Below are 21,677 nucleotides of genomic sequence, written 5' to 3'. Positions count from 1 at the left end.
ATCCATCCATGAGAGCCTCAAGAATGTGCATGCACGCGCATGTCCGTGGGCACACGTGAGTCGCTGGGGTAACCGGCGTCACGGTGTGTCTGGGGGGCGGAACGCACGCCAGGCCCTCTGCTTGCATTCTCTCGTGCAGTCATCAGTGAGATACACATCCCATTGCCCCATTTGACAGGTAGAAAAGCTGAGGCTCTTACCCCCTCTGCTTGAATGTGTGACTGTAGACGTCTGTGTCTGCTTGAGGCTGAGTGCCAAGGGTCCGGTGGCAGACAGACCTGGTTCAAATCCTGGCCTCTCCAACACTAGCTGCGTGACCCCAGGCAAGTTGGCTATCTTGCTAAGTCTGAAATCATTCAGTAAGAATGTATTGATCAAAACAGATTAAAAAAAAATAGGAGCTACCTTGGTAGGGGTTGACAGGAAGGGGGCCCAAGGCAGACTTCTGGGTGCTGAGAATGTCCTACACCTTGATTTGGGTGGGAGTCACATGGGTGTGCTCATTTGAAAAACATTAATGAAGCTGTTCATTTCAGATGTGTGCACGTTATATGCCAATATAAAAGTTTACACAAAATTTACTGGGCTCCTACTATTTGCCAGACATTAAATAGCATCAACAACAATAGTGTTATGTGTATGTGCACGCATTGGTTTTTTTTTTAAACATTTCAGAAAATGAGTCAGTCCAGGCTTGAAGCACTCAGCCCATTCCTGCCCACTCCCTCCCTCTACCCTGTCCCCAACAACGGCCCAGAGAGGAGGGGAGAGAGACTTCAGTCCTGGGCTAGATTGGTCCCCTGCCCAATCTTGCCTGGCTGTTTTCTCTTCAAGGTGGCTCTGATTGTCCCTCTGGATTTTCAAATCGGTGAGCCCCTGGGTGGGTAACTGCTGGCACCCAATGAGGCTTGTGACAGAGTGCTCTGCAGCAGAACTCAGAGAAAGAAATGAGGGTGTGAGATGTCGGGCGGCCAGACACCATGCCTGCTTAGTGCGTGCAGCAACGCCAGGCGATGCCTGGACACACACATTCCTGCTCTCTGCCTGCACAATCTCAGGTGCTACTGGGCATTCAGTAAAATACCTGGAGCCCCTACTACATTCCAGGCCTCTGCTGGGCACTTTAACACATCTTACTTTGCCGCCCACAACTGCCATGGAAGGGTCATTATCTTCATTTCACAGCCGAGGAAACTGAGGCTCACAGAGGTGGAATGAATGCTGCTCAACGGTAGGAATTCCAAACTCAATAGAGCTTGGCTCTAAACCTCCAGCCTCTCTGGGTGTGTCTTTTCTCTGGGTTTCTGAGGTTCCCTGAAGCTTTAGTAACGGAACTGAATGTATTTGCTTGTGCCCTCTTGGGAGATTTTTAAATTTTGTGTCATTAGGAAAACTGGAGCTTAAGCTGCCCTTTGGTGACAGTGTTCATTCCTCATAGGGAAAGGCTACAGGTTTCTCAGGAGGGGCTCCCTCCATGCCTGACACGCCCTCCAGCCCAGCCGGGAGCAGAAAAGACAGGTGTGAGGGCCTTTGACCTCCGTATTGCAAGCATCTAGTGAGCATGCTCATTAAATATTTGAAAGAACAAATGAATGAATGAATGAATGAACAGTACTTTGTTTACATATCTTCCACTTGAGCACATACCACGCCACGTTAAGTGTATCTCTTGTCTGCCTCTGTCAGCACTCTGAATTCCTTGAGAGCAGGGGACAGTCTGTCTCCAGATAGCAACAACCAGTCCAAAGCCCGGCACAAAAAAGGGGCCTCACGAATATTTGATAACCAAGGGAAGACCCCAGAATTTACTGCTGGGCTTCTATAAAACTCTTAAGTCCTGTGAATTTCACACCCAACCAAATGGCAGCAGCACCAGGTAGTTTCGATAAGTGGTTTTATTACTGGTTAGATTTTACAAATTCTGATATTCGAACAGACTTCCACCTTAAAATTCTAAAACAACAAAGCGACCGTTGGAGGGGGTTTGATTTTTCCTTTTTTTTTTCTTTTTTTCTTTTTAGGACTATTCAAAGTAACAAACTTTTTTTGTCATTTTTTGTTTTTTACATGTTTGCTCTGGTCATAAATATACAGAGAGAAAAAGAGGGGGAGAAAAAGGAACAAGTCGTCCAAAGTATGGAGATAGAACAGTATTCCTAAGGCACGTGGCAGTCTTTGAAAATACAGAAGCTCTAGCCAACTTAAATTATTTGTTGCTCTTCCTCGCTCAGTCCACAAAACTGTACAGTGACACAAATGTTGTGTTGCAGATAGATCTTCCAAGTAATTCCTCAGTCCACACCGCTGCATGAGCCTGACACGCAATTATTTTTTTTTCCTCTGTTTCCAGGCGAGATCCTAAAATGTGGTTAGTTAGTTGCTCAAAGCCTCTATTTTAAAATACACTTGGAATTCAACTAAAGATAATTTCTTTTTTAAAGAAATCGTGGGGCGGGAGGGGGGCTCGAGTCATTAGAAAAGGTTGGTAAGAGTCGTTTGTGAGGGGCTGTGAGGTTCGTGGCCCTCCAGGTTGCCAGGCACAGAAGTTAAGACCGACGTCACAGTTGGCAGGGTGGGGCTGGTCAAGTCTGTGAGGGTGGTGGGCGTGCTGGAGGGGCTGAGCGAGGCGTTGGAGAGCTCCGAGGCCGGGCCCGACGGCGTCCCAGTCTGCAGCGCCGCGTCCGCCGACTTGTCCACGCCAGTGTTTTCCTGCCGTAAGAGGTTGCGCCTGAACTTGGCTCGGGCGTTCTGAAACCAGACCTGCAGCGGGGCGACAGGGAGGGGCTGGTTAGGGCAAAGCGGGTGGAGCGTTCCGGGGACTGCTCCACTCCCTCAGCTGCGTTTTGCCAAGAGGGGTCCAAAACGTCAGACTGGCAATATTTCGCTCTTAATGAAATAAAACATTTACTTTCCCTAATAGGGGTTTCTCTTTCTGTTGGGGGCTTCCAGAGCTGAGCTGTCTCTCCAATATCACAGCCACTAGCCACGTGTCCTACTGAGCACTTGAAATGGCACCAGCCCAAAATGCTGCTGGTCTGCAGGTGAAAACGCACGGCAGACCTGAAGGCTTAGTGTGGAAAAAAAAAAGGCTCAATAATAATTTTTATATTGAATACATGTCAAAATGATAATAGTTTGGCTAGATTGGGTTAAACAAAATATATTATTGAAATTAATGTCACCAGTTTCTTTTTACTTCTTCAATGTGGCTATCAGAAAATTTAAAATTACACGTGTGGCTCATGTTGCATTTCTGCTGGACACACCGAACACACACACCAGACAAATCTTGATGATTTTTCATCATGGCTGTTTGAGACATTCTCTCTCTCTCTTTTTTTTTTTCTTTTGGCAGCCGCCTTTCAGCAGACAATAGATCCCACAAGTTCTTGTTGGTACAATTTTTAAAGTGTTTCATAGTCAGTCAATCTGGGAAATACAAGAACGGTATGAATAACACATGGGAATGGGGCAGTTAGAATGCGTTACGAGGAGAAAGAAAAAGACACTGATCCTATTCCCGCCATCGGCTGGAGAAGCCACCAGGCATCCCAGGCCTCCGGGCCGCAGGGCAGGGTGGAAACAGCCGCCAGAGTGAAGCGAGGCCAGGGAGGTTTCCACGAGCAGATTCCCTTTCCCAGCCTGCCACCTCCCCGCACCCGGTGGGGCTGGGCACACAGTTGGGACTGAGCGTGGTGTGCAAAGAATGCCACAGAGAGAATATGGTTTACTTTCATTTTTTCCTTGGGCGCAGACACGTACGCACGTCCACACCCATACCTCTGCACACATGCCCGTACACATTCAGGAAGACACACGTAAGAACTCCTCTACATCGCTGCCCCCCAAGTACGTCGCACCCACACAGAGACGCCACTGCACCCAGAGGCCTGCGAAGCACTCTGGGAGCAGCCTAGCAATCCAGGCCACGGTGGGGAGGTTGCACCTCCCAAAGAAAAAAGCTTGGAAGGCAGGGCCCGGCACTTCCCTTTGCGTGCAGAAAACACCCGCCAGAAGCCTCCCCATAAAACAAAAGGCCTTGGGGAATTCTACAGATTCTGGGGTGTCCAGTTGCGCATTTCCAGATGTGCCTACATCTGCCTGTCTTCCCAGTGTCTCCGGCAGGGGTGGGAAGGGCCGACTCCTGGCCTCGCCCTCCCCTCAGGACCACCCGGCTGCAGGGGCCTGTGGCCTCAAACCCCCCTTTTCAGTGGCCTGACAATTTGGGCTCAATTAAAAGCACATCCGCGAGAGTCTTGGCACAAGGGGGGAGACACAGACCCTGCGAAGTGGGGAAACCTCTCTTTCTCCCCAGCACGCCGGATCGCCCCAGGAAGGAGGCACATTTTCCCTGGCTCTCTGCCCAAAGGAAGCCCATCGCCCTTCTGAGGGCTTGCAAGTAAGTACAGTGCTTCTAAGACCACCCTCAACATGCTCTCCGTGGGAGCGGGAGGTCCTTCCTGCCCAGCCTGCAGAAATTTGCAGGGGGTGGCCTGTGTCCCTGTGGCCAAGGGAACGGCCAGTGGAGAAAATGGATGAGAAGGGCCCCCAGAGGTCCTTAGAGAGAGGAAGTGACTTCCTCAAAGTCACATGCAGGACGGGGACAAGAAGACCCAAGCCCTGGTGCCACCCCTTGCCACCGTCCTGGCCTACGTGCATGAGACCCGTGAGCCCGCCCGTGTGTCTGACTCCAAGCAGTAGCCGGAGCAGGGAGTCCCAGGGGTGGTGCTTTGCTCACTGCTCATTTGCTCATCTGTCCTGAGCTCCGAGACCTCAGCAAGGGCTGGAACTGGTTAGCTGCTGGCTGTTTGCTATTCCTCAGGCGTTGCCCCTAACAGTGGGTTTGTAAACAATGACGCCATCTTCCACGATGCCTTCTCTGCCCCACCAGATCTAAGGCACTGGGAATCTGGTGGATGCAAAATTCAACAACTTAACTAAAAGCCAGGCTGCTCTGGGGTTGCATGTTGGGCTTGTTTTTTTTACCTTAAGTCAGGGCTTCGCCAGAATTCTCTCCCAGGTATTTAAAAAAGTCCCCTCCTGAGAGGTTATTGGGGGCAGGGACCCTGTCTACACTATCTTCATGGGGACATGACAGAGAATGGCAAAGATTAAGAATCAGTAATATGAGTTAAGTGAATAGTGACAGCTAACATGTACATACCTCTTACTATGTGCCAGGCACCACGCTACCCTTTAACATACACCGTTCACAGGTTATTCCCACGATAAGCCAAGGCGGGTAGGTTGGTGCTATTATTACCCCCATTTACAGATTTAAAAACCAGAGAGGCTCAGAGAGGTGAGGTCACTTGCCAAACGTCAAACAGAAAACAAACTGAGATTGGAGTCCAGGACCATTTGTCATAAAAGGTCCAGACTCAGTCTGGGTGTGGTGGCTCATGCTTATAGTCCCAGCATTTTGGGAGGCCAAGGCAGCAGGATCAGGATCGCTTGAGGCCAAGAGTTCGAGACCAGCCTGGGCAATGTAGCAAGACTTCACTTCTACAAAAAATTTAAAAAATTACCTAGGTGTGGTGGCTCACTCCTGTAGTCCTAGCTACTTGGAAGGCTGAGGTAGGAGGATTGCCTGAGTCCAGGAGTTCCATGTTACAGTGAGCTATGATTGTACCACTGCACTCTAGCCTGGGCAACAGAGCAAGACCCTATCTCTTAAAAAAAAAAAAAGTCCATGCTCTTCCTACCACATAATCCTGAGGCAGCAAGTAAATGAATGAATGAATGAATAAATAAATAAATGAGTGAACAATTAAGTTAATAAACAGAGAAGCACCATGGGGCAGTAGAAAGAGCACTGGATGTAGCTTCTAGCCCTAGTTCTACCACTGACTAGCCAAGTAACCCTGGGTTAGTCCCTTATGTCTGGGCCTGCCTTGGTTTCCCCACTTGTACAAGAGGCTTAAACTATATCATGTGATCTCTATGGCTTCTGGGTTCTAACAGGCTGGGGTTCTAGGGTAGCCACAAGAAACAAGATGATGGCCGGGCACTGTGGCTCACACCTGTAATCTTAGCACTCTGGGAGGCCGAGGCGGGCGGATTGCTCGAGGTCAGGAGTTCGAAACCAGCCTGAGCAAGAGCGAGACCCTCATCTCTACTATAAATAGAAAGAAATTAATTGGCCAACTAATATATATAGAAACAATTAGCCGGGCATAGTGGCGCATGCCTGTAGTCTCAGCTACTCAGGAAGCTTAGGCAGAAGGATTGCTTGAGCCCAGGAGTTTGAGGTTGCTGTGAACTAGGCTGACGCCATGGCATTCACTTTAGCCTGGGCAACAAAGTGAGACTCTGTCTCAAAAAAAAAGAAACAAGATGATGATCTATCCCACCCATCCATCTTCTTCAACTGACAGCTCTCCCTCTTTCTTTCCTTGCCCCAAGCTCTCTGGAGCTGTGTGTGGGACAACCAGCCCAAGTGCAGGCATAGACTCACCAGGATACAATTAATGCCGGGCCAGGAGTGCCTCAGCCTGGTGCACAGTAGATTCCCAATGAGTCCTGGGCAGATGAAGAAGCTTGCATTGCTTCTTGCTCCCTGCACAGGCACTACTGGGTCCTGCAAGCTGTGTTTGGCCTCACAAGCCTCCTTCCCCAGAATTCTTTCATCAAGAAGACCAGAAGGGCCAGTGGGAAACCCACTTTTCCCCAGCAAATCCTCTCCTGGGACACTAAGGAAATCAGCCACAAGACGAAAGCTTCATGCCCGAAGATGTCCATCATGGCATTTTTTATAACATCAAACTAATAATGGCTTCATCCAAAGTGTTCAACCAGATAGGGCAAGTGGAAGTCATGACTCCACGAAGCCACAGGGGAAACATCTTATGATGACTTATGTGAAAAAGGACAAAAAAAACTATGTCCTCTGGTATTATAACTTCATAAAGAACAATGGTGACAATAGTCACTCACTAGGTGCCAGGCATTTTCTAAGCAAAGTTGTAAACATTTCACGTGTTAACTCCTTTAGTCCTTATAACAACCCTATGAAGTAGACACTAATATTATTGCCAGTGGAGACTGAGGCACAGCCAATAAGAGGCGGATATGACAGGTGCTGTGATCACCAAGGGAAAGACATAATCAATCTTTAGCACTTTTTAAACTTATTTGGCCCTGGAATCATTTAAAAAATATTTTTATTATGAAATATTTCAAACATACAGAAAAATAAAGAGATGAATCTTATCACCATTTCAAGTATTTTTACCACACCTTGTTGCACGTGTCCTCTAGACTGTATGTTCCAGCGGGGTCTTGTTCACTGTCTTGTTCCCCACTGAATCCTCAGGGCCTCAGCCCCGCCTGGCACATGGTAGGTGAGTATATTTGTCCAATAAGTGAGTGGCCAGAGGAAAGCTAGAGTTCTCCGCTCCTGAATTCTCACACAGGCCAATGACAACTAACTAGTCACCTGAAGAATGTTTTTTAAACTGTCGGTGGCTAAAATGTATTTTCTTACGAAGTCACACCAGGAACCCCTAAGGAGAACTTCATCCACCCAAATCAACCAGCTCATCACCCCCTTCCCCAAGTCCAGAACCTTAATATTCTGCCTTCCTGACCCTTCTACAGGAAGGAAGAGGGAGTTCAGAGAGGCATCTATGTGCTCAGCAATGATCTCCACATCTTTGCAAGGCTTAAAGTCTTAATGGACCTCTCTCAGTCCAAGGAGCCATCATCTCCCAGTCACCTTGCCCACCAATGGAGAATGAGTATGTGGTTACCATGCCTCTGCTGATGACGAATTTAAGCACCTTTCATGTAATGAGAGCTGTCCTGCAGGCTTTGCTTTTCCACCAAGACATGGCATCTCTCCTACACCTTCCCTCCTCGCCCACTGCACTACTGCGTTCTGCTGCTGGATCCAAGGTGGGAAAATCACAGTGTGATAGTGTGTGATAGTGGAAAGAACTTTGGAATCAGACCAGTCTGGGCTTGACTCCTGGCTTATCACTTACTAGCTGTGAGACTCAGGGCAAGGGTCCTAGACTCTCGGAACCTCAGTTTCCTCATCTGCAAAAGGAAGATAGTCACATTGTAACGTGTGCAAAAGAGGTTGGTAGACTAAACTATGCTCTGTAAATATGTGCGTGAGATTAGCATGCATGGAGTCCCTGATATATTCTTTGTATGTTATACTTTTGCCATCTCATTTACTCCTTGCAACTACCCAGTAAAGGTGTCATCATCCTCATTTTATAGCTGAGGCCACTAAGGCTCACAGAGATTAAGTTATTTACTCCAGGATCATTCAGCAGGAGAGCTGAGTTTGGACCTCACATTAGCTGACTTCCAATTCCAATAGAGATGTTGCATGCCAGGCCTCCCATGTTAGTAGTGCCAATGCATTACAGATTCAGCACTAGCCTAGAACACCCCCCGTACACACACACACACACACACACACACACACACACGCACACACATGCACGCACATGCACACCCTACGTCACCCACCTCTGGGAACACAGCTCAACCTCAACCCTGCCCTGCCATGTAGCCTCTCTGAAGGGTTGAGGTGGCCCACAACTTTGTGGGGAGAACAGGGGGCACCCAAGGCCTAGCCCCATTAAGCTGGTGTAGACAAGCGATGAGGGACTGTTTAATGGATACCTACTGTGTACCAGCAGGCACCATGGCTATTATTATCCCCATTTCACAGATTTAAAAAAATCCGACTCAGAGAGGAGAAATTAAAGCATCCAAATCACACAGCTGGTAAGTCAGAGAGGATTAGACCAGCCTGTTACCTTCCAAAGCCATACCACCAGCTGCCTTGCCCAACATGCTCCCATACCATGTCCCCTAGAATGGCCCATCAGCAGTCAGGGCACCTGGAAGCAAGCCCTGCCCTACCGATGCCTGGTTTCCATAACTGAGGCAAATCACTTCATCTTACTAGGTCTTAAGCTTCTCATCTGCAAAATGCGCAGGAGAATATTAAGGTAAGAAAGATGGGCGGCTAGAAAGATAGTGCTTTGTAAACTGCTGCATAATCATGAGTAGTTGTGCTGTTGGGGAAGATTAAGGATTTGTGCAGGAGATTTGGAGGTCTGGGAAGAAGGGAAAAACAGTGTTATGGCATGCCCCACCCCCAACATACAGACCCTAAATGACACTCACACTCAGAGACACTCGGTGTTGGGTTGGCTCAGAGGAGAAGGATCAGACAGGCTTGGATTTAGATTCAGCTCTGCAACTTACTAGCAATGTGTGACTTTGGGCAAGTGGCAATCATTTGGGCCTCCCCGCTCTCATCTGTGCAGTGGGGGAAGACAGATTGTGATGCCTGGCACCTACGGTGCTTGGTCCCTCCTCTGGGCTCCCTCAGTACCTCCCCTGACTGATCACACTCTGGGGAATCTGCCTGTGTGTGGGTCTGCCTTTATGCCTAACAGGTGAGTTTATTCTGGGCCAGGACCGTGGTTTGTTCACCTCTTGGCCACCAGGGCCTGGTGCCAATAGATATTTAGTCAGATGAAAGAATAAAGGATAACTATCCTAGAAATCCTATGTGCTCCTAAGTTAGGGAACAAGTCTCCTGTCTCACCAAGGCCAGCAGAGGCTGGCACCTCACTCCAGAGTCACACTCAACTCTGGGTACTCACTCTTTATTTCATCTAATCTGAATAACTGCAAGAGGCATGCGCCCTAATGGTGCCCTTTGTACTGATGAGAAATCTATGGCTCAGAGATGGTAACTAATTTGTCCAAGATGCACAGCCAGGGAAGCCAGCCCAGGTCTTCCTGAACCCAGTTCTACCCAGCTTCGTGCCCTTGCCAGCTCCTGGACGTTGATTCACAGAACGCCCCCACCACCCTGATTTCATAGGTCATCCGGGACAGGGAGGGACTAAGTATCCTACTAACCAGAGAAAAGGCGGCGACCCTGAGTCCTCAGTCCGCACTCAGCCAGGGCTGAAGGGAGGGGGCGCCAAGGAGGGTGTCCAACCTAACCCCAAGAAGGTAAAGTCTGAAGGCAACAGATGTGGGGGACCGGAGACCCAGACACCCAGATGGAGGCAGCAAGGTCGCCACCCCCTCAGGAGCCCACGGCCCCAGGGACTAGAAGCTGACGCCGGAGCGGGAGGGGCGGGCCCAGAGAGGCGCATCGGCGTCCCATTGGCTGGCCCTCCCCTCGTCAGGTACGTCACCCTCCTCCGAGGGAGCTGTGGGTTCCGCCCGCCCTGGGCCGCGCTGCCTGCCGGACCAAGACGGGCTGGGGGCCCGGGCTGCCAGCTCCCCGGGCACCTGCGGGGTGCCCGGGGACCCCACGTCACAGTCCCAACCCGCCCCACAAAAGGCCTTTTTAAAAACTTTTCCGGACAGACTCATAGGAACTTTCTTAGGGCAGCTACGCAGCTCTCTGTCACTGTCACCCTCTCGATGTCACCCCCCAGCCTTCAATCCCTGAGACCTGGGGCTGCAGGGTGGGTCAGGCTGGCCTAGACTCACATCCCAGCGCCTCCCCTTCTGCTGTGAGGCCGCGTCAGGTCCCTTCATCCCTTGGTTTTCACACCTAAAAATGTGTACTGCTATCACTATAAGCACCCGTCCTGAAGAATAAATTGGGTAAACTTGCTATAAAGGGAGGTATTCTCTTGCCTTATCTTTGTCTGGATGGGAAAACTGAGGTCTAGTGACCAGAATAATCATTCATACCAGTTAATTAATGCCAGCTAATTAAGCTAATGTTATGATTCGCTGCCACCCACTGAGCTCTTAAGTGTCCGACACTGCACTAGACACTTGCATGTCACCCTGTGGCACAGATAGTTTCTTGTGCCCATTTCACATAGGAGGAAACCGAGGCTCCAAAGAGTTCAGTGACTTGCACAGGACCACGAAATGTGAAAGAGGAGGAGCTGAAAGTTTGAGAATTTTTGGTCTAAGGCTCTGCCACAAGTTTGGGTCATGCAAAAGCCTGGGGACACCCCCAGGCTAGGGTTCTTAACATCTTGGGGGTCCTGGAAATCTGGTAGAAGTTCTGGATCCTATCAAGAAAGTACGCTCACACACAAGTGCGATTCCACTTGGATTCACAGGCGTCCAGCCACCTCCCCCGCGGCCCCACGGGCAGACCCATCGAGCAGCCAAGTAATCTGCCCACACCACCACCACCAAACCTTGCTTCTAGGAGACGAGATCAATCTAGAGAGACGCCAAAAGAAAGAGAGAGGGGAGTGAGACACAGGCAGACGGAAAGAAGAGAGATCAGAACGGGTGAGTGAGGCAGGAGATAGGACCAGGCACCTGGGCTGCAGGTCTGAGAAGAGAGGCGGAGGGGGAGGGGCCTCTAGATTTCTCTGAAATGTTTGAACTTTTATAACATCGACATATTTGAGTGCCACTTTTGTAATAAAAATAACTAAGAATTGTTTACAAGAAAGAAAAGAGATCCGAGTAGGGAGACAAAGAGGATAGAGGGACACAGAAAAACTGGGAGGCAAAAATGGAAAGAGAAGTTGTAAAGTTAGGGGGAAAGATTGAAATGCAGACAGGGACAGACTGAAGAGAGGGGGAAAGAATGATAAGCAAAGAGAAAGGCAGACATGGGGGAAGGTCCTTGCAAGGTCCACCGCCAGCCAGCGTGTAGGGTTCCGCCCCAGCCCCTGGCGGAGGCAGCTGCTACCCCCTGCCCCGGCCCGGCCCGGCCCGGCTGACCTGGAGGACCCGCTTGGTGAGGCCCGTCTTCTGCGCGAGCTGCTTCAAGTCCTTGGCGTCGGGGTTGTGGTTAATGGCAAAGTAAGACTTCATGGTCCGAAGCTGGTGGTGCTTGAAGGAGGTGCGCATGCGCTTCGTCTTCTGGCTGCTCGGGTACGGTTGGTCACGGTCCAGGTGCTCTGCGTCGTTCTCGTTGCAGCTCAGCGCTGGGGAGGGGACGCAGAGGTGGCAGGTGAACTTCCCGCCCCGCCCCCCCATGCCAAGTCCACACCTACCCCACCGGCTGCTGCCAAACGTTTCTGCCCTTAGCCACACCACGCTGCATGCAGGCACCACGCTGAAATACGAGCATTATCCCCTTGATACACATGGAGAAAATGAGGCTGGGAGAGAGTGACCTGTCCAAGATCACTCAGCTAGGAATTGCAGGATTCAATCCCGGCTCTGGGAGAATCCAAAAACCATTCTGAGCCATCATGTTACAATTGAGATACTGAAACCGAGGCTGAGGAAGGGGAGTTGAATGCCACACACAGCACTGGTCTCCAGGCCAGCACTCTCCCTGCTTCCCAAGGCACTCTAAGGAGCAGTGGCTGTCTCCCGGCTCCCCCTACAGTGTCTGGGCCTGGCACCTAGAAGTTGCTGACTGACTGACTCGCTTTCATTTCACCCTTGTCAGTTCCCACACCCAAAAGTACTGAACGACCCTCGTGCCTCTGGCACTGGGCCGAAGGTCCGAAATGGCATTTGTAGCTTAATCCCCACCGCTGCCCTGGGAGGTGGTGGTTTCCCAGTTTTACAAACGGAGCAAATGAGGCTCAGGCAAGTTAAGTACTTTGAGGCAGTCTCACAGAGAGAGGCAGAGTTCTAACTGCAAAGGGAAGGAAGTTGGAGAAGAAATTAACATGCAGTAGACACCTACGGTATGCCTTTGGCTTTACATATGTCACTGTACATTACCACAAGAGGTGGCTACTACTGTTGCTATTTTAGAGGTGCAGAACACTAAGGGAAATGAAGCCACTTGCACACAGCCACACCTCCGGTGACCGGCTGAGCCCATTTTCAACACTGGAGTCCACCCTGTTTCCTTCCACTATACCACAAAGGGAGGAGGGAGCCTGTCCCCATCCAGAAAGGTCCTCACTGAGGCCTGGCTGCCAATACCTGATGGCATCAGGGTTGGAAGGTACCGGTGAAAGCCTCAGGGCTCAAAAAGTTGCTCAGCAACCTTACAGCTGAGGGGGGACAGGCTCCCTCCCAAGAGTCCCTCATCACACTGGAACCATCCCATACTTAAGGTCTTGCCTTGGGGAAAGCCTCATAGGAGATGCACATTCAGTCCCCATAAAACAGGGACTTGGGGGGATATCTTACACTCTATCACATGCCCGTAATAGAGTTGCCAGATATAGCAAATAAAAATACAGGTTGCCAGCTAAATATGAATTTCAGATAAACAAATAAATTTTTAGTATTTGGACATACCTATACTAAAAATTTATTTGTTGTTTACCTAAAATTCAAATACTACATAGGATACATCTATACTAAAATTTGTTTATCTGAAATTCAAATATTACATGGAATATATTCACACTAAAAAATATTCATTGTCTATCTAAAATTTAAATATTGCATGGGATACACTTATACTAAAAATTTCTTCATTATCTACCCGAAATTCAAATTTAACTGGGTGTCTGCATTTTATCTGGCAACTCAACCTCCAAAGTACTCTTGTTCTCAGGGTAACTCACCCCTCCCTGTACCCAGGCAGAGGGAATAGCCTCTTGAGGAAAGAATTTGCAAGATACAAGTCTTGCCCTCAACCTTGGAGCTATTAGCTAGGGGGTACACCTCCTAAAGGCCCCTTTCCCCAATATCCAGGCACCCCACCCCACCCCAAATTCCCACAGAGAGCACCTAGAGTGAAGAACTGGGGTCCCGCAATTTAAAGGGGATCAGAGAAAGACTCTGAGCCCAATCCACCGAAATTGGCACTGAACCCGCCCGAGGTGAGCAACCCTCTACTTTCCCTGTCCCCAGCTCCACTGGGGGTGGTGCAGGCCCCCCCACGGGGATCTCTGGGCCCATCCCTCCACCCAGCCCCCGTCTGGGCCTGGCTGCTGTTAATGAGCTCCGTGGGGACCCCAGCGCCCCTGTGGGCCCAAGGGACCTGACCTGAGTGCCGCCTAGGTGGGGGGAGGTGGTGCAGGGGAGGGAGGCAGAAAGGGCAGAGAAAGGAGAAAAAAAGAGAGGTAGAAAGACAGAGAGAATGGAGAGAGAGAAAAGGAAGGGGGTAGGGAGGGAAGATGGACAGAGCCAGGAGAAAAGAGCCGAGAGACTGAGGAAAAGAAAGCGATGGAGACTGTGAGAAGGGGAGACACAGCTACAAAGACAGAAAGAAATAAGGAGAGACAGTGAGAGCCGAGGGGAAAGCCCGGAAATAGGGGGAATGTGCGGTGGAGGGTCCGGGTGACAGAACTGAATCCCGGGGCTCAGGGAGCTCGGGTCCCTGCTGGGGAGGCCTTTCCCCAAGTCCACACTGGCCCCAGAGTAGAGACAGGCGGACAGGAGAGAAGAGGCTGGAGGGAAGGGAGGGAGCGGGCCCAAGGCAGTGAGGCCGAGGCCGGCCTGAGGCGGGGGCTCGAGGCCCCGGGCTTGGGGGGCTGGAGTGAGAGCGGCGAGGGAGGAGGCCGTTGGGCCCCGGTTTGGCCAGCGCCCCGACCCCTCGCTCCCGCCCCCAGTGCCCAGCCCGGGCCGGGTCGAGGTTCCCCGGGATCGGATCCGGGGAGGAGCGAGGGGCCGAGGGGAGGGGGAGGACCCGGGCTTTCTCTCTCCTTTTTTTTTTTTTCCTCTCAATTAGGCCGATTCAATGGAGCTAAAGAGCTCGTAAAATCATGAATAATTTACTCGTGATCTGTTATTAACCCATCGGGTTTCGAGCTCTTGTCGCTGGGACTGAACCTGTAATCAAATCTGACTTCGCCTCATTTTACTAAAGACGAGATTGTAGGTTCAATTGTCTAAATAATGGATTGGAATCAAATCAGTAATTACGCCGCCAGGCACACACACACAAAAAGCTGGGGCTGGGGGAGGCCCGGGCGTCCGGCCGGTCCGCGCGGGACTCCAGCGGCCGCGGCGCGCAAACCCGGCGCAAAGTGCGCGGCCCGGGCCCCTCGCGGGCTCCGGCCGTGGCCGCCGAGCCCCCAGCCCGCCGGCAGCGCCGCTCGGGCCGGGGGCAGCTTTCAGTTCCGCCTCCGGGCCGAGCCGGGCCGCGCGCTCGGACCAGAGGGGCTGCCGGAGGAGGCCGCTGCGCCCCCGCCCCGGAAGGACTTTCCGACCTGCGGCCGCGCTGCCCACTCTGCCCCCAGCTCGCCGCCCTTTAATTAGGCGCCGCCGCTCCTCCGCAGGACTGTCCCCAGAGCGAGGGGCTTTGCTGGGGTCGGGCTGGCTGGGCCCTGGGTGTGGGACACTTCCACAAACAAGCTCGTGCCCTCACTGTCGGAAACAGGCATGCACACGCACGCAGACGCCGGCCCGCACACACCGCCCACCGCCGCCCCTCCACGCTCCCGCTTTCCAGTCCCCGCTGTCCCGCACCGCGGCCATCTCTCCGCCAGCGCTGGAGGGGAGGGAGGGGCGGAAGCCTCAAGTGCGGAGCCCTGGCTGGGCCGCGAGAGGCCCGGGAGGCTCCCTCTTGTCCTAGTCCCAGGAGCCCCGAGAGGGCGAGCCGCACAGCCACCACCGTCGCAACGAACGCCGGTTCTCCCCGCACTGGGAGCCCCGGCCAAGGCCGGAGACGCGCGCACGGGAACAAGGAAACAGGGAGGCAGATCCAGAGACAGTGAGAAAGGGGATCCGAGAGAGCGGAAAGAAAAAGAAAAGAGAGGGGCCAAAGAGAAAATGAGATGGCTGAGTGGGGGGTGTCTCGTAGAAGTGCCAGCTCCCCTGAAACTCAGCTCCAGCCGCATCTGGCTGGGGAAGGCAGCAGCTGAGCAGTAAAAAACACAAACAAATCTCCGCACCTTCTACCCTCTTTTTGCACAATTCCAAGCCTGGCGCAGAACCTGAGTGCCCAGGAAAACATAATACCGCTCCCCAACTACCAGGTGCCCTGGAGCCGAGTCCTGCAGGCTGCCTCCAGCAGGAAGCGGACCCTATTTGATAAATAGACGCGGTTTGGTTTGAGGGGACACGGCCTGGACTCGGTTTAGTCTTTAATTTCCGGGTGGTGGGAGATGAGCAGTGGAAGTTGCAGAGAGCGGTGTCTGTGGTGGTGCCTTCAACAAATCTTAAAGCCTATCGCCACTTCCCCATGTACCAAACTGGGAGCTGCATTTTCCTCCCAGCTCTGCGCACAGAGAGAGGCACACGTCTCACGATCCCCTACCCAGCAATTTCGTTGGAGCGAACAGGGGGCCCCTCTACCCTCCCCTCATTCCCCTCCCTAGCCAGCTCCGACTCTTTCAGATCAAAACAATCGTGACTTCTTCCCCACAGCCACACTCTCCGCACAGTCTTCGGTTTGTTTTGGTTTTGTTTTTTCCCCCCACTTGTGCATGTAGACTAAGGGGAAAAGGAGGAAGACAACAATATCTCCGAATCCAATTCTGTTGCAAACGAAAGAAAAAAAATAATTTCAAATAAACTCTAGTTCGGAAGCTCGGAGAGTCATAAACCTTTCCGGGCTGTGCAGACTTTGGGCAGATGTTGATGGTTCAATTTGCCCGGCCTCGGAACCTCTGCAGCTGTCCCGAGCGGGGAGGGGCGCGGGAGGGGGCAGAGCTCCTCCCGGAACGGCTAGGGGTTCAAAGATGCCGGAAGTGCGAACTGAGCCCCCTACCCAACCCCGTCTAGAAGCCAGGCCTGCTCGGGACTCATCCCCGGCATAGGCTTCCGAAGGTCGTCGCCCTCACCCCGGGAATTCCGAGGAAGGAGCCCTGGAAAACCGAGACCGGGCCTTGCAGGAGAATCGGGCCGGGCACGAGGACCTGCATCCTTTGCTCAGAAAAGGCTCCTGAGCCCAAGTTTCCCAAGCCTGCCGCCCTCGGGACATTTCACACAACCGGCCGCAGGCCAGGCTGAGCTCGGCGCCCCAGCCCTTTCTCTGGGGACCCTCGCCGCCCTGCCTTGCTCCTCCGTCGTTCCAGCTCCCCGCCCTCAGCCATTGCCACCCCAGAGACTGTTTGGTGTTGGCGCTGCCTTCATGTCTCTATTCTTGCACTTTCTGCCCAGCAAAGCAGAGGAAAAGGCCCAAATCAAAAAGCCGCCTCCAAAAATCAATTTCTCAGCGACGAGGCCCAGCACCCGGGGCAGCAAGGGTACTAATGCAGCTTCTCGCCCCGCTGCAGCCGAGGGCGGGCGCCCAGGGAGCGAATGCCCCTTCTTCCAGGCTGTCTGGTGCTTGGGCCGGGGAAGCTGAGGCCCAGAGTAGCCCCTCTGTGCCCAGTTCACTGAGATTCTCTCCCGCTCCCGGCGGTCGATGCCCCGCGCTTTCCCCCAACCCGACGGGGGCGCTCGGTGCGCCTAGCACTCACCAGCGTTGTAAGCCGCCAGATCCGCCCCAGGGCCCGGGCTCTTGCGCTTCCTAGGCCGCCCCTTCTGCACAGTGCCCACGCCATTGTAGTAGGGAAGACCCAGCGGGTTGGTCCCTGCTCCGCCCAGCCCGGCGCTCTTGGCTGCCGCGGCCGCTGCAGCCGCCGCCGCCACATCGGCGTGGTTGAAGTGCGCGGGGTACTCCCCCTGCAGCAGCGCCTCGAAGTGCAAGCGGCAGTAGACCAGGCTGTCCTTCATGCCGAAGTGGTCGCCGGTGGTCAGCATCTTGTTACATGTGGTGCACGTGAAGCAGTTGAGGTGATAAACCAAGTCCCGAGCGCGCATCACCATCTCCGAGGCCGAGATGCCCAGGTGGCAGCGGGCGCAGCGCTGCACAGAGAACCGCCTGTGGAGACCATGGAGGGAGGGGCTGTGGGGACACACAGTTGGGTACCCCCCAAATTCCTCCTCCAGGTGCCGCTGCTGCCACTGGGGGCAATCCCCTCCTCAAGGACAACAGGGCCTTCATTTGGAGGATGAGAGGAGAGGGATCTAGATTTCGACACAGGCCTGGTCCTACCCTGAAATACAGCTTCCCTTTACCATTTTCATGCCTACAAAGGCTTCTACTTAACCCAGAGCCTGAGCAAGCAGTAGGAAAGCCTTTGGGGGGAGGAGGAAGAGAAACTTACCACTTAGTCCTTCCTCCACCTTTACCCCTGCCCTCCAAACCAGGCCTGGGAATCCCACACTCTTTTGTAATTTGGAAGAAACAGAGAGACAGGGAAAGAGAGCAAGAGATAGAGAATATAAACAGATCCTAAAACCTAAACCTGGAGAGAAGGAGAAACAGGGAACTTGGAGCCTGCTAGTGATTCCGGTTCTTTAATCCTGGCCAGCTTTCACTCCCATCTCCCCAAAGACCCGGAAATGCACCCACTCCCCCAGTTCTCCCTCCTGCTTTGCTCCACACCAGCCTAGCCTGCCTTAGTTTGGGGGAGCCTATTTCTATCCCCTCTGATTGACCCAAGAAACTTCAGAGAGAGGGGTGCAAGGATTCCAACCCAAGCTTATGGTCTAAGCTCAGAGGAGCGGGCAGCTTCTGCTCTTCTCTGTTCCCCACATTTCCAAGAGCTGCCCAAATTGCTGCTTCAAAAGGTTGTCACCCCATTCACACTGGCTTGGAGAACGGGGGTCCTAAGTAGTGAAACTTCTCCTGAACTACAGGGAAAGGAGAGGGCAAGATTGTGCCTGAGAATGCTGGGAGGTCCTGAGGGGCAGTGGGTCCCTGGGTGGGGGGCTACCTGTAGTAGTCTTCCTTGCAGTAGATGCTGCCATCCTTGCTGAAACAGGTGAGCTCCGACTCCAGGTTGAGCTTGCACTCGCAGCACTTGAGGCAGCGCATGTGCCACTGCTTGTCCACCGCCAGCAGGTAGTAGCGGTCCGAGATCTTGCCCCCGCAGCCAGCGCACAGCGCGGCGCGGTCACTGCTGATGGACGGCATGGTCTGGGAAGGGAGGGAGGCGGAAGACCGCAGCAACTGCGTCAGCCTGCGGCCCCGCCGCCGCTGAGAAACCGGCACCCAACGCTCCCTCCGTGGACCGCGCTGGCCCTGAAGGCGGAGGGGGCTGCCAGAGCCTGCGACAAGCTTCCCCCACCCCAAAGGCCCACTTCCACTTCCGGAAGTGGGCGACGCAGACCCCAGGCCTGCCTGCCTGCCCGAGCCGCTGAGCCCAGGCTGGGCTCCTGGCCTGGATGGCTCTCCCGCCTTACTTCTCTTCTCCCCTTTCCTGTCCCCCAGCCCTTTCCCCCAAAATGCTCCAGCTATGTTTAGGGGCTGGGACAGCAATTCTAGTCAAGCCTTCTAAAAGCTTTCCCCAAACTGTTTCTTAAAGGAGCCACCCAGCCGGGCCTCGGAAGGGGGCAAGGTGACCATTAAAAGTCACCCTCCACACAGACTCCTCTTCAGAGAGGCAGCAGATTCCTGGCCCCCAGCTCCAGTGATCTCTGGATCCTCAGGCCAAAGGTTTAGGCCAGGACAGGTCGGGCAACTTCTGGCTCATCTGCCACACCGGCTGGGGCCCTCGGGTCCTGGGAGATACTGAACGGGGTACAGGGGCACCCTCAAAGTCTCTGGGTGCAGGACAGGACCAACCCAAATCCTCCCCTAACCAAACTGACGAGTTGAGAAGGATTAAGCGAAGAAAAAGGACTTGGAGGCCGGGCCACTGGGGCTGCCGCTCTTGCTCTCGGAGCGGAGAAGCTCAGCCCGCGCTCCCCACCGCCTGGGCCTCTAAAGGTCACTTCTGCGCCCGCTGTTTGGGCAGCGTCTGCTCGTCCAGCCCCGGGGGAGGTCTGAGGCCAGGAACTGGCTATCTGGGGCTGGGCCGGCGGAGCCAGGTGTTGAGGGCCGAATGCAGTCTCCTTCCGCGAGAGCCAGGCCGGAGCCTGAACTCCGAGCCCTGGCCTGGCCAAGCCGGGCCGGCCGAGGGGCTGGGGGCGATCAACGAAAAGTGCTGGCCCGGAAGACTTCGGCCCCTAAAACCGCGCTAGGGAGGGAGCCCCGCTGGCCGGGAGGCTGGGAGCGGCCCAAAGCCGCTGGAGCCCCAAAGCTGCCGGCTGGTTCACCCTTCTCGGGCGCCGCGGGCGGCGCCGGCTGTAGCCAAAGCCGAGCGTGGAGCCGAGCGCCGGGCTGTCGACCCAAGCGCCAAGGTAAAAAGAGCCGCCCCGGGCCGCGGGTGGGACTTCGCTTCCACTTCGAGAGACACGCTATCCTCTACCCTTGGAGTCCGAGATTTCGGTTCAACCTTGTTTCCCTTCTCCGCCCCAGCAGCCGGGTTTCCCCCAGCCGGGAGCTACGGCCTTGCATCCTGTCCGAGGATCCCCAGCGCCCAGTCCCGTGCGGCACGAAGGACGCTCCCCAAACTTCGGGGAGAGGAGGCGCTGACTGGCCCGGCCCGGTCCCAGATCTCAGCCCCGACCACACAGCCGCGCGCCTACCGTCTCCGTGTCGCCGCGGTCGATGGCTGAGCTGATGGCGGGAGCCTCGCTCTTGGCCCTGCGGTCCATCTCGTCGATGACCCCGTGCACCTCGGGGCCCGACAGACTGTGGAACAGCATCGCGGCGGGACCGGCGGGGCCGGGGGCGCGGCTCCTCCGAGGGAGGGCTTGCCCCCCGCCTCAGCTGCCTGGCGCTCCCGGCGCTAACGGGCCCGGTGCATCGCCACCGCGGCCCCGGCCCCGCCCGAGCTCGGCTGCGCCCCCAGGCCGGCTCTGGGCCCCGGGCGCCCGCGGGCCAGGACGCCTCCCGCCGAGGCGCAGGGGCAGCTACATCGCGGGACGCCTGGGCGACGGCGCCAAAGCCAGGGTCACAAGGGCACGGTGCAGGGGGGCAGCGGGAGACGAGGGCAGAGGTCGGCGCCCGCCGCGGGCGCTTTCACGCCGCGGGCATCGCCTTCCCGGCTTCGGCGCCCGGGGCGCAAAGCAGGGGCGCAAACTCTGCCCGAGGCGGCTACGGCTGCGGTCGGGGTTCGCCCAGGAGCAGCTAGGTGCTTGCGGCGGCCCAGCTGCCTGGACCCCTCCCCTCCCTGAGGTGCGCCCCCAGCCCAAGGCGACCCTCTTGGGCGCTGAGTCGGCGACTGGAGTAGGGGTATCTCCGAAGCCAGCGAGCCGAGCCGAGCCACCAGGAGAATTGAAGAGGAGGAGGAGGAAGAAGAGGAGGAGGCGGAGGAGGAGGTGGAGGAGGAGAAAAAGGAGGAGGAGCAGAGTGGGAGGAGGAGCCGCCGGCCGCGGGCCCAGCCGCGCGCAATGCTCTCCCAGCGCGCGCCGAGCCCAGCCCCGGCTCTGCAGTCCGCGCCAGCGCAAGCCTCCGCGCCTTTTCTACAGCCGCGCCTGACATCACGTCCTGCCGCCGCGCCATTGGCCGCCCGGCGCCCCGGGCCCTGGCAGCGCGTGCTCCGGGAAGGCGGGAGACCCGAGAGGGAGGGGAGGCAAGAGGAGGAGAGCAGAGACAAGACGGTGGGAGCTGGTGGGCGAGGCTGGAGGGAGGGGGCAGAAGGGAGGGAGGAGGGAGAGCGCGGGGTTTGGAGTTTTTAAGCTACCAACAGTTTCCTTAGATTTCTTCGGAAAAGAAAATTAAACCTTCTCTCCCCGCCGTCTCTATCCTAAGAAGGCACAGCCAGAGGATGCACGAGGAGGTCTCACTGCGGTCTCCCCCTGGCCCGAAGCCGCGGCCTCTGGCACCCGCTGGGAGGCCCGGGAAGGCAGGCCTGGGGCAGAGTTGCAAGAGCCTTGGGCCGCTTCCCGTCGAGCTCCGCCTTCGTCCAGGCTCTGCACCGCGGGCGGTGGGCGGCCCTGCGGGCCTCCTGGGGACCCTGCTGAGCCTGGAGGCGAGAGTGGTCAGAGCTGTGACGCGCGGGGAGAGGGCCAGCCATGCGAGCTAG

At 54.8% G+C, this 21,677-nt stretch overlaps 1 protein-coding gene across 1 annotated transcript; it reads right to left on the bottom strand.

Annotated features, from left to right (window-relative positions):
- Positions 1 to 1,880: 1,880 nt before the first annotated feature.
- On the bottom strand, positions 1,881 to 21,081 carry LHX2 (LIM homeobox 2). Its single transcript, XM_012771854.3, has 5 exons — positions 20,236 to 21,081; positions 18,540 to 18,742; positions 17,238 to 17,641; positions 11,692 to 11,897; positions 1,881 to 2,760 (listed from the first exon to the last, which is right to left on the bottom strand). The coding sequence occupies exons 1-5, from the start codon at positions 20,353 to 20,355 to the stop codon at positions 2,473 to 2,475; spliced, it is 1,221 nt and encodes a 406-aa protein (XP_012627308.1). The 5' UTR covers positions 20,356 to 21,081; the 3' UTR covers positions 1,881 to 2,472.
- Between the last annotated feature and the right edge of the window lie 596 nt (positions 21,082 to 21,677).

The sequence above is a fragment of the Microcebus murinus genome, chromosome 12 (assembly GCF_040939455.1).
Source record: "Microcebus murinus isolate Inina chromosome 12, M.murinus_Inina_mat1.0, whole genome shotgun sequence".
In the NCBI taxonomy this organism is placed as follows: Eukaryota; Metazoa; Chordata; class Mammalia; order Primates; family Cheirogaleidae; genus Microcebus; species Microcebus murinus.
This window is presented reverse-complemented; position numbering and strand designations above follow the sequence as displayed.